General features: G+C 25.4%; 1 protein-coding gene and 1 non-coding gene across 3 annotated transcripts; both read right to left on the reverse strand.

Annotated features, from left to right (window-relative positions):
* Nucleotides 1-126: 126 nt before the first annotated feature.
* TRNAK-CUU (transfer RNA lysine (anticodon CUU)) lies at nucleotides 127-199 on the reverse strand. The gene has a single exon. It is a non-coding gene; the product is annotated as a tRNA-Lys (tRNA).
* Nucleotides 200-3,010: 2,811 nt separating this feature from the next.
* On the reverse strand, nucleotides 3,011-10,072 carry LOC149059631 (transcription initiation factor TFIID subunit 7-like). Of its 2 annotated transcripts, none has more exons than XM_089215948.1 (9): nucleotides 9,793-10,072; nucleotides 9,442-9,564; nucleotides 9,216-9,296; nucleotides 5,660-5,863; nucleotides 4,840-4,951; nucleotides 4,552-4,679; nucleotides 3,660-3,921; nucleotides 3,411-3,580; nucleotides 3,011-3,330 (listed from the first exon to the last, which is right to left on the reverse strand). In XM_089215948.1, exons 1-9 carry the CDS (start codon nucleotides 9,853-9,855, stop codon nucleotides 3,301-3,303), a joined length of 1,173 nt encoding a protein of 390 aa, XP_089072074.1. In that variant the 5' UTR covers nucleotides 9,856-10,072; the 3' UTR covers nucleotides 3,011-3,300. The 2 variants fall into 2 exon arrangements, with proteins under 2 accessions (XP_089072074.1, XP_089072073.1); XM_089215947.1 differs by having other exon boundaries at nucleotides 3,017-3,330; nucleotides 4,807-4,951; nucleotides 9,793-10,070.
* Nucleotides 10,073-13,518: the final 3,446 nt, after the last annotated feature.

The following is a 13,518-nucleotide window of genomic DNA, read 5'->3' on the forward strand; positions in this document are numbered from 1 at the left end:
TACTGCATTACTCATACACTTCACCAAAAAAAACAACTCATCACTATTATAATCTTTCAAAATGTATAACTAAGTGAAAATTACTTAATCTGCATAAAAAATAAACACAATTTCCAAAAACATTTTAGCCCCAGGTAAGGATCGAACTCACGACCTTAATATAAAGAGACTTACGCGCTGCCCACTGCGCCACCGAGGCATGTATTATGGTAGGACATTTTAGTTATCTAAGCTAAACACCTAATACTACTAGCATTAAGTCTGAATAAATTAATAATTTTAAATATTTTAAAACAAAATAACAAAAAATTTGATTTCAGACTACATATCATCATATCATTGACACATTATATGTTCAATATTTTTATTAACTGCTTCGCTATAATTGTTTTTCCATATTATTTATATAATTACTGTTCATATTCAACTTTTAATATAATAATAATAAAAAAAATACTTATCGTTTTAAACTTAATAGATTGATATTTCACCGCACAGGCTCTAAAATAATAGGTAGATGAATAAATAAAAAATTCATTTACTAAGACAGATTAGGAATATTATTGTTTAAGCACGAAGTGAAGACGACGAAATACCATTTTTACATAATTTTAAATAAAATATGGTCGACTAAATTTCAAAAATACATTTTGAAGCATATTTTGTGCTTATAAATCCATTCCGTGTTCATAATATTATAATACGCTAAGTACTGGAATAATGATAATTCATTACAGCGCGGTATCTATCAGTGGCGTACACAGCTATTTTCAATGGGGGGGGGGGGGCTTAAATCAAAATAATATGTTGTTTAACTAATATTTATTTTCATTATAAAACAATGTCTATTTGTATTGTTTTATAAAATATTTAAACAGACAACAGTAAGTACAATTTACTAAACGTCCAAATCGTCAGGAATTTGATTGAAAACTGAGAAATAGATTTAAGTTCATAATTTAGCATTATATTTTCTATATCAGAAATCATTTTAACAGCTACCTCTAGCTTAACGTTAAAATCATCAATCGAATCAGAGCAAAAACCAATAGAAGTCTCAATTGATTTAATATTATTAGAAAATGTTTCTATTTTCTGCAATACAATATTTAGGTCAATTTTTACCGAATCAAGGTTGTAATTATCACTGCGTTCATTGTTAAGGAAACCGTCTAATTTTTTACGTGCTACAACATTTTTCAATTTGGAAGTACAAGGTTTGCATTACCAGCTAGCTATTGAATTAATAAAGTTGGTTTATGTTTTAAGATTTGTACATGCAGTATGAAAATCATTGCTAAATGTAGAAAATATTGCTCTTTTACTCGGGGAAATACTTAGATTACACTTTCACACTGCATTATAATATAATTATTAAGATAAAGATATCTGTGAGTTAATCTATATAATAATAAGCACACAACACGCACTATAGAGTATTAACCTGATAAAGACTGAAAACGATAATAAATTGAAAATAATAGGATAGTTACTTATACAGCACTAATCATACAACCTTCCAGCACGAGGGCTAGATTAGAATTGAAATTCTGTGTTCACTGTAGACTTAGTCCACTCTCCCTTATTACTTAATATAATAGGTACATCATTTAATAAATGCTATATTATTAACAGTATTATATAATAATTTCAAAGTGATCTAGACACTTAATATTTTAAATAGATTAGTTTTATTTGATAACAATACATTTTTAATTGTTTGTTCAAAAACAGAATTTTTTCGGACTACCTATTTTTACTTATATATGAAACAAAGAATTTTGTATAAGTTTTTGAGTTATAAGTATTTTAATTTTAGAAGTGCGAAGTTGAGTCAGAATATTTCTCAAAATTCTGGCCCCTATTCAGCTCATCAATACTTATTTCATTACTTATAATATTAATAAGCTACTTGAATTAAACTTAATTTTTGTAGAATGAAATATTTAAAAAAATATTCTACTTTGGAATATGAAATTAAAAAAATGTGTGTGTTTTTTCAAAAGAGTAAGAAACTTAAAATTATTTTCCAATAATATTGTCTTATAATGACTCAACATTGTCTTAAATATTATCAAAAACATAAGTCTGAAGAAATAGAATCTTACGTTAAATGGCTTCCTTGTTTACTAGAAATTTTTATTGAATAAAACAAATGGGTAGGTATAAACTCGGTTAATAGAATAGTGGACCCTGAAGCAAATAATAAAAATGGACCCATCATAACTCATCAAAAATGTGCCTCTATAAATATTTTTCAACTGAATGTGTTACAGGTGAAAAACATTAAATAAGACCAATGACACATAAAATAATATTTAAAATACATATAAACTTATGTTAATCATATTTTTAACTAAAATTATCATTGAATTTGAATATTAAATTAAATCAATTTAAACAAATACATTATTTACTTCTCTTATTTAAAATAAGTAAATAATTTTGTATAATTATTATGATAGTCATAGACGTTTAAGGGTATGTAATTGTATACAAAAATCTCAGTTTGTTGATCAAAACTTTATGTAATCTGTTATTGAGAATTAGGAACAATACAAAAATAGAACTTCTCAAAAATAGAGAAAACAAAAAGCTTCTGCTGTAAACTCAATTATTTTAGATAAAGAAAATAAAGAAATAGTTCAGCAAGATAAACAGAATAAAAATTAGTTTGAAAAAGTAATGTCATGTTGGTTTCAAATGAAACAATTTAGCATTTGTAAATTAAATATTGTGAAGATAGATTGAATTGAATGATACAAACAGATAAATAAACTGTTTTTACTAAAATTTCATCCAATAGCTTTATATATTAGAACCTTGTCTAGACTTCGATTCAAAAAATGTATATATGCGTATATAACACATACATTTCTATTTAAGTATAAATATAACAATATATAACATGTGATTAAATTAATAAAATAAATATAAGTTTATTGTTTGATACTATAAAGACACAGAAATCTCTAATTGTATTATTCTTTTCTTTGTCAGATATGCCATTAATAAATTTTAAATTGTATAAAATAAACTTAAATATTCATCAAATTTTTTAAATTACAAAAAAGTGAATATTTGAATTTTATTTAAAATAAATGATAAAAATTATAAAGAATTGTTTATTTTGATATAAATTGATAAATTTGAATGTGAACTGAACTTATCAAAATTAAAAAAAAAAAAAATATTATTATTGTTTATAACATTGAAATCTATAGTCTAAAAGTAAATAATATTACATACTATTATTGCCCAGTCAAAATTAAAATTATTTTATACAATCAACAATCTGAATTAATGAATAAATGATTGAAGTTTTTGAATCTATAACAAATTAGTCAAAACATGTAAAATAAATCAGTAAGTAATAAATTATATTCAAAAATATACTTCATATAGCATACCTGTTGTTCTTTTTCTAGTTGCTCAGTAAGTAAATTTTTAGATAAACCAATGAAACGTTCTTTTAAATTTATATTTTCAATATTTGCAATTTTCCAATCTTGTTGTGATTTACGTTCTCTAAGATCTTCAATTTCTTGTTTTAACTGATCAATTTTATGTTTTATGTCGTCTGAAATAAATTCAGAGTTTGATATAAATTATAATATACATAATATATCTCAGATTTGTTAATTTGTTCAATAACTTACCAGTAGACACATTTCCCTCTTTTAATGTTGACAAGACAGGTATATCACCAAGTTCATTATCATTGCTAAGTTCTAATTCAGACTTGCAATCCACACCTAAATCATATCTATAACCTACATTTCCATCAAATGTGGAATCCATTTCATCTTCTTTCTTTATTCCATCCTTTATTCCATCGAAAGAATTATCATTAGAAATAAACATTTCTTTAGAAAACTCTGTAATAAGCATTTGGGTTCCAGAAGTCGATGGTTTTTCTTCCTAAAATAGAAATTATTAATATTTAATATATTATATTACTCCTTTTTAGCAATATATTTTTTTAGGTACCCCTTCTTAGTTTAAGTTGGAGATAGGTTTATTGGCGACCGGCTTTTAAAGCCTACAGAAATGAAACACTGGAAGCAACTACATAAGTAGTTATACTATTATGACTAGTAGACATGGCATTGGCTCTAAAAAGAATGCCTATGCATTTTTTTTTTCTCTGGCCATGTGCAGCATTGCAAATTTTACAATCATAATAACGGTAATCATCATAATAATTTTTAAAGTTAGGGTTAAATGACCTATTATCAAATTTAAAGGTTATTTTAAGGTTAACATTATCTAGGGCATCTCATAGGATTTTTATTTTACTTCGATTTTAAAGTGAGTAACAATTATGTTAAAATTAGAAATTGCATGTACATCTGAAAATACTCATAACTCCCTTATGAACTAGTAACATAGAGACTCCACTCAGTATCATTTTCTTTAATGATTTATTGTTGAATTTAAATTGATTACATCTACTACAGTGACTTACTAAATGGCCAGTTTTAATGAAACCTACTATACAGTACAACTTCCCAATTAACAATGGAATGATAATTTAACTGAAAAATTTACCATTAATGAATTACTGTAAGATAAACGGCTATTGCCATTACTCATATCTTCATCTATATCCATTATATTTATAGTTTTGCTTTCTTCATCTGAATCACTTAGAGCTTCACCAAAAATATCTCTTTCGGCTGATAGAAAACATATAAATAAACATAAAGGTTGTAAAATAAAGTAAATAAATCGACTACCCTAAGAATATTATATTCAAAGAGTGAATAATATATAAATTAAATTAGATAAAACTATAAACAATACCAATGTCTTGATTTAAATTATTATACAGTTCACCTTGTATAAAAGGTTCTTCTTTAATTTTTCTATTGTTTTGAACCTCTGTTTCGGACACTACTTCCCATTTTACACGAAGAGCTTCACTATCACTTTTTAAAAGATATTTAACCTAAGACAATATAATAATACTCTTAATCATACTAATATTATAAGGAGGAATGATTTGACTGTTTGCATTAAATAGACTCTGAAACTACTGGAGTGATTAGAAAAATTCTTTCACAGTTGAGAAGCTACACTATCTCTGGATGACAAAGACTACATTATATTTTCAAAAAAAATTAGGGTTTCCTACTAAAACTTTAATAATACAATCCAATGGGTATTATATTTATTTATTTATATTTATTATTATTATACTATGTGAAGATGTAAAGTATGTGAGGTTGTAGTGGGTAATCTCTAGATCTACTGAACCGATTTTGAAAATTCTATAACCAATAGAAAGCCAAATTATTTAAAGTGTCATAGGCTATATTTTATCTTGATAAGAGGCCCTTGATTTTATTATTGAAAATTTTTAGATTTATTATAAAAATAATAGATATAATAATAATAATAATAATAATAATAATAATAAATATAAATATATTTTTGTTTTTATAGGATTGTTATTAATAATACAATTTAATATGGATGAATAAGAAATTTGAAATTTGTTACAGGAAGTTTTTAACATGACTAGTTGGGTATTAAACGACGAATTAGGTATACACACTTTTTGAATCATATAGAGTTGGTATTTTTAACTGCCTACGATGAGCACGGGAATCAGCTATGATAAGTGACTTTTAAATAAAAATTTGTTAAGCAATACCTCTTTTTCAATTTCTGGAGCCTCAGCTTGTTTTCTAAGGATTCGACGAAATCTTCGTTTTCGTACATTTTTCAATGGTGGCGTAACACCATGTGGCCACAAATATTTTTTATCCACTTTATTAGGTTCTTTTTTTTTACAAATTTTCGTCATCTCATCTTCGTCAGATAGAAAAAATTCTTCATTTTCTTTGCATATTATCATCTAATAAAACAATTACACTAGTTAAATACAAAGAAAATGCATCATAAAGTAATGATTAAGTAATAAGAAAATGTTCAACAAAATATTGAAAAATACATTTTAAATTGCAAAATAAACATTTTTAGGTATTAACTACAGAAATATATTATCCTCTCTTTTCTTTCCGCTATAATAACAGCCAATTAATTATGATTATGATATTTACATTTAATATTATTTCTGTTACTATATACACTAATATTCCGTTCTGTTTACTCTTATCTGACATCATTATCTTATTTATCATTATATCATATGCTCATTAATTAATTATTTAATTAATTAATTATCATTAATTACCAATTATTACTTATTGTATCACTGTATCTATCAATATTGTAATTGTTGAACTATAATAGTTATACTGAGTTATTAATAAAAAAAAAAATCCTCAATTTCAAACTTATGTTGAATATGATATAAATTAAATGCTACATTTAAATGTTTTATGAATTAATTAAATGCAAAATTATAATCTTTAATCACATTCACAAAGTAAATATTAATAGAATACAAGAAATTTGAAAACATAATTTGTCAAATATCATGATCGGTAAATTAAGAGTATACTCTAAATGATTATCTCGTAAATTCGAATTTTTGGTTGCTGTATTGGACGACTATAGCCTCTACTTCCAAATGAACCATAAGTTCGGATCTGATTTTCAAGGCATAGAAAATGGTTATGTGCAGGTTGATATCTTAGTAACTATCGGGATACCTTTCAGCATATGACTGTTCGGCAAGGTGGGAATTTCAGTGACACTCATTAAAAATTAAAACCATCTCCAATTTTTCAATGTGATTAGCCATTTTTGTATATGAATAAAAAGCACACAAGTAGTAGTAAGTAGTAAGTTAAAAAAAAAAATTGTAACCCAATGGCTATTGCTGAGGGTAAATTTATGTTAATAATAATATGAAAATGAATAAATTATAACTCGAATGATCATGTACGAGCATATAGCTTGTCGTAACTTTTATTTTTTAAAAACCACATTTCGTCAAATGCTGTATTTTATGAACAGTTATTAATAAACTTATATGAAAAAACTTATTTATTGTATGGTTTATATTATGAACACATATGTAAAGGTAATAAATACTATTCTTATCACACAATAAATAATATTTAGTTTATTTAACAAAAATAAAATAAAATAATCTTAGAGATTAGACTACACTAATCTAGTGATTATTTCTGTGATTTATTTTTATTTTATATGATGTTAATTGGTAATATTTACCAGGGCTTTGCACCTGAACGAAACCCAAAACCCGAAACCCCAATTAACCCGAATAAATTTGCAAAACCAAACCCGTATAATACAACACCTGAATGAAAAAATTAACACCTGAATTAACCAGAAACCAGAATTAATATTTGGGTTAACCCAAAACCCGAATTATTATTAAATACAAAGAAATGAGTGGCATATCAATTCGTATGTATTTTACGCAAATAAGAAGATAAGAAAATAGTTGGCGTTATATTAATAAAACATAACATAATAATATTATGTTGTATCAACTATTGATATTGACTGCAACTGTATAATTATTAATTCTCGACGATATTATCTTTAAACACGCGCGTGTATTACCCTTATTTGCTTGTGTTGCTTGTGACCTGCGTTTAGTCATGACTTGTGATCTATTCTTTTATCCATGCTTGTGATCACAATAATATACAGTGTCAAACGTGTCTATACAGTGTACAGACTACAAATACAACAGAATATAATATGAAAAATTAATATAAATTTAATGAATTAATATTAAATATAAACCAACTAAAGGTGTAGAATCTAGATCATTGTTTTATATTATTTCACAATATTAAATAATTATATTTGTGTTATCTAACCTTTGTATTCAACAATACTAACAACAAAATTATGTTTGATCAAAATAAATAATAAACAAGAAGTTTTTTTTGTAGAAAAATGACTTTTTAATGGTAAGTATGATTTTAATATGTTTTTTTTAAAAATTATATTTGCTTTAAAAATAAAATAAAAGTACAATACCAAATTCGCGTCGAAAATCTCATGTTAATTGATATAAAACATGGGTATTTTTTAACACCCGAATTAACCATAATTAACCCAAATAAATTTACATTTAACCATAACCAGAAAAGTTCATTAACCCGAAACACCCAAATTCAATAACCAAAATTTTCCTTAAACACCCAAAACCCAAAACCCGAAAAAATTATTCCGGTGCAAAGCCCTGATATTTACTAAATAATAGTTAATTATATTTAACTTTGACTTAATTTAAATAAACTTAACATTCAATCATAAATTATTTTATTTTGACAAAATACAGACATTTTTAAATTTTTAGATAATTGAATAAAAATCTTTTTTATTTCATCTTTCACTCACTGTAAGTCAGTCAATTTATGAGATAAGAGAAAAATGTAAGCATAAAAGTAGCTTAATAAAAAATTGGTCTATATGAATCTAGTGTTAAAAATACCTGTTATTATTTAGAAAAATGCATGTTGTATTGCGCATGAAAGAGTTATAAATTTGAAAATTATCAAAAAATGTGTATTTCAGTATTCCATATATCCCATTTCAGTCTGACGTAACTGAGCAGAAATATTTAGTTACTATTTCAGTGAAACACACTGTGTATACACTAAGTTCTTGATCCACCGAATAGGGTGGTACCACAAATTGATGATTGAGAGTTTACAGTATATATTATAATATTAACAAAGTTCACCAAGCTCATAACATGGATTAACGTTCTGATGTCTGTAAGTGTATACCTTAGATATAGTTTAATTACAAACATCTAACAATGTGGATATTAATTACAAAAATTTAATCGGAAAATGCAGCTGAAGGAATAAAATGCACAAACTATTGAATAGCCACAAATTAAATTCAAACATATCTATCAGGAATATAATGATGGTAGTAGGAATATTCCGAAGTTATTAAATGTTATTGATAATTGTAAAAGAAAAATAATGTAATACAGAGGATTTTATAAATTTACATTTTAACTTTATATCATTTGACTATAACAACATTTCAAAATGTTCGCGGTTAGTTATAAGTACATTTTACTTTTAAATTAGAATATTTTGACCAACCGTTTAACCATCATTGACAAAACAATATGGCAATATATAACATCTCAATTTTTCTGAATAAAAATTCAAGTATAAGCATATAAAGTATAAGTTCTTAAAGATAAATTACAAAAATTAATTGGGACTACATCTTTCATCACCACATTTAATAGGTTTGTATTAAGTATAATTTTGAAGATATAATATTATGATTTTTACCTGACATATATCTGCAGTTTTATATAGAGTCTTGTTGTCAATTGTTTTTTGTCCCTCAATGATAGTTGGTAAGTCAACAACCTATATACAGGAAAAAAAAAATAAATATAAAACACAAAAATAGGCTTCTTATATGTTAAAATGTAATAACTGGATTATACTACTAGGCTTTGAAACTCAACATATATAATAATTAAATAAAGTTTGTCACACTAAGTAAATAAACCTTTGCAAATAGATGATGATTGCCAATGACAACTTCACCTCTGCGAATATCATTTTCTAATTTTATACTTAGTTGTTCATTGGAATCATTATTTATTATCTCTCTTAACGTAGCAGCAGCTTCCTAAAACACAAAATGTGAATAAAAATGTATTATAAATTATAATCATAATTTTCAAAACCAAATATTATATCGTAATCTAGGTAGTATAGAGAAAACTAAAGCATTATATAATATATATTGCTATCTATGTAAAAGAACATTTTTCGGACCATATAAAATTTATATTTATTTCAAGTAATGACTAACAGATGTTGATAAACATGAAAATTTTAATATGAATTAACATACTGATGGAAGTCTTAAAATAACTTCGGTTTCCAATTCAATAGTTTGATCCGATTTTTCTTCCATCCTTGGACCTTATAACTAACATACAAATTCACGATGTAAATAACAATTAATTTTCTATACGGATAATTTTGGTATTAGCATGAACTACCATACACATTTTAAAACATATCTTAAATCATGAGATTTAAAAAAAATACGGGTAAAATAAAAGAAAAATAGTATTCTTTGACGGAGCGCACACGGTTATTGTCATATATTCGTAATAGTCATACTGAATTACTGAATACTCGTAATGTCGTTACTCGTTTATCATTATCACCCAAAGATAATATATACACGACGATCCGTTCGTGCGTCGCGCCGCATATTACCATTCTGCACACGAAATAAAACCCATATGAAAATACAGCTTTCTCATTGGTTCTACATTTGGCGGGATAAAATATTTAAAATATTTATTATTATTATCATTATTTTTTTGATTCTAATTTAATCTAATTTATTACTATGTATGTATATTGTATCTAATTAGTATGTATGCTATTTTTTTTTGTCGAATAAATTATCATTGTTATCATTAGATAATTGAGAAAAATAAGAATATATTATCTTAGGAATCTCTTAGTTTTTTTTTATACTTTAATTTAAAACGAATTCTGAGATCATTGAAATTGTAATGCCTATAACTCGCATTAAAATAAAAATTTAAAAATATGACATCCATTACATTATAATCTTACTTTTAAATAAAATAACATTATGTGTAACAGAGTTTAGTGAATTATTAAGAACATACAATTTGCAGGTATTTTATGTATTTGTAAGATGGAGATGACGAATAATAATAATGACTAATGACATGTTTTTTACATTTGTATAAAAAGTAACACTATATCAAGTAATGAATTGGATAGTTATTATTTAAATTAATATATTAAAAAAATGATCAATGATCAATTATATTAATGTAATCTAGACAAAAGATATTTAAATATTTTAAATATTTAATTCATAATCATGCAATAGAAATATTTATTATTTATTAATATTATTTTTGTTGGAGGCTGGCTTTATAATATAATATATTAGTATATTAGAATTAATCTATTGTTAATCTTAATTTGTATTGTTTTGTAACTGTCACTTTGTAACTAAGTTACCTATCATAGTTGTATACTAGTGGCTTTAAAATAAAATAAAAATAGATTTTTGCATCATGTAATAGAAATAACGCTCTTTTTGCTGCCAGTGATGTACAATTACATATTTTTGCCATTTTGGATACATGCTCCCTGCATTAAGAGTAGCATCAAATGCTTTTTGAGCTTCTTCAGGAGTATCAGAATATAACATCTTCCTAAATGCCTGCATCATTAATGTCCGATGTTCATTTTTTATACTATTTTTACTATCCCATAGCCATCTCCAAACTGCTTGCATAACGTAATATATAGTAATATTTTTAAATGATGAAGGAAGATTTTCTAGAGTTAATTTGAGAAATATCTTTTAAATTTAAGAAATATACAATAAAAAAAAAAATAATGATTTTGGATTAATAAACTCAAAACACTTAAATAATCTATGTGTGATAAAATATTTTTTTCTAATTATCAAATAATCATATAATAAAATACCGCATAATTTTTTCTAAAAATAACTACCTATTCCAAATAATATTACATTAATGACAACAATGATAACAATATTAATTTATTCAACAAAAACAAAATAGCATACATAGGTACTCATTTAAATCATAATAATATGAATTAGAATTTGTTCGCACACATAATTTTACTAACATATAAATAAGTGTTATAGATTTTATAATTATATAACTTACAATTCATTTTTAAATATTGTACACAATATTTGTAACTTTCATTTTTTTAATATGAAAATCTATTTAATCTGAATTTGTATACACTATATTATAAAGCCAGCCTCCAATTATTATAAATAATAATATATTATTTATATATATTATTTCATTGTAATATTTATTATTTAAATAATTTAAATATTTTATCGCACCACATGTTGAACCAATGAGAAAGCTGTATTTTCATATGGGTTTTATTTCGTGTGCAGAACATAGACATATAAATATATATTTATATGTCTATGGTGCAGAATGGTAATATGCCGTCGCGCCAGCATCTTTTTATCGTGTTATCATCATATTGTTATCAGTGCGGGATTAAATTATAATTATTTTATAATAATTTGTCTTATAAGTTAATAGTTACCTATGCTTACAAAATGGAATCACGGTTGAAATGTTCTATTTGTGACAAATCTTTTGCTCAAAAATATCATTTAAATGAACATCAGTGAAGAATTCACAAGTACGATCCAATCACTGCAAAAAGTTTTACCTGTTCATTTTGCAACAAAAAATATACAAGCAATAAATCATTGCTTGCACACACTCAGAAATTCCATAATGCAAATGGAAACATCATAAAAAGGGTGAATCAATCCAGAATATTCTATCCGTATGAGGATTGTCAAGAAGTATTAGTGACACTTGTAAGACTGCGAATGCATTTAACTGAAAACCACGGAATTGAATCTGAATTGGAGGAAATTAAATTCAATGATGAAACAGGTAATTTGTTTTTTACCTTAGAGTTATTTTGAATCAAAATAAATGCTAAAGAATGTGTATTATAGAATTTCGGCAGTGGAAATCTGAAATGGAACAAAAAACATTGATCATGTATGTTTGTGATCGTGAATAATGGACATTAAACGATGAAAGTATTAAAAATATCAACTATTGCCATTGTTCAAATAGTTATATTTAAAAGGAAAAGATATTCGGCTCATAAAATCTATAGGAAGTAACAAAATTGGTAAATTTTGTCCATCTCTTATAGAAACCCTACAAGACAATAAAACCGTAAGTGTCAAGTATTGGAAAACTCATTGTGGACATGGGGTCGAAGAACTAGGTCGAATTAAACTTGACACAGAATCAAGAATTCAAATTGCAGGTACTTACCTACTAAACTTTGTAGTTTAGAACAAATATAACTTAATCTTACTTTTATTTAACCGGTTATAATAAATTTAAAATAAAATGTTTTCATGTTTTAATTTAATTATAATATGTGCATGTACCTATATCAAATTCACATAGTTATACCAGTTTGTCTGAACACGATCAATTTATTGATTTATAACTTATTGTCTTTGAAAAACTTTTAATTGAAGCATTTTTGTTTATTACTTTGTGAAACTGATTTTTTGATGTATTTTTATTTGTTTAGCAAAGTTGAAGGAAGGAGTTAGCTAACCTGCCGTCGGCAGCCTCTGGTTGAATCACTTGAAAACGATAACGAATGGATCTTCATTCTTCGCACTTTTTTCGTATGATCCGTTTCCTTATTACACTTATACCATGGTAATGACCAAGTTCGTAGTTATTATTTAAAACCACATCACTTATCACGGTATTATCATAGAACAGTAAAGTTGTATTATATCAAGGTTAATATAAATTTATATATTTATATTAACCTTGGTATTATATGTTGTATATAAATTGTGATTGTAGATTTATTAATTGCTGCCAAATGTCATGATTTTGGCAGGGAAATATGATTTATACGATTACCCATCAATGTATTTCGTAAGACGTTAAGAGCCTGTTTTACAATCATAGTTTAAACCTCGGTTACGCTTGAACCACTGATTTTACCGGCCAAATTCGGT

The sequence above is a fragment of the Diuraphis noxia genome, unplaced genomic scaffold (genome assembly GCF_037042655.1).
Source record: "Diuraphis noxia isolate RWA-SAM2 unplaced genomic scaffold, SU_Dnox_SAM2 contig0001, whole genome shotgun sequence".
In the NCBI taxonomy this organism is placed as follows: domain Eukaryota; kingdom Metazoa; phylum Arthropoda; class Insecta; order Hemiptera; family Aphididae; genus Diuraphis; species Diuraphis noxia.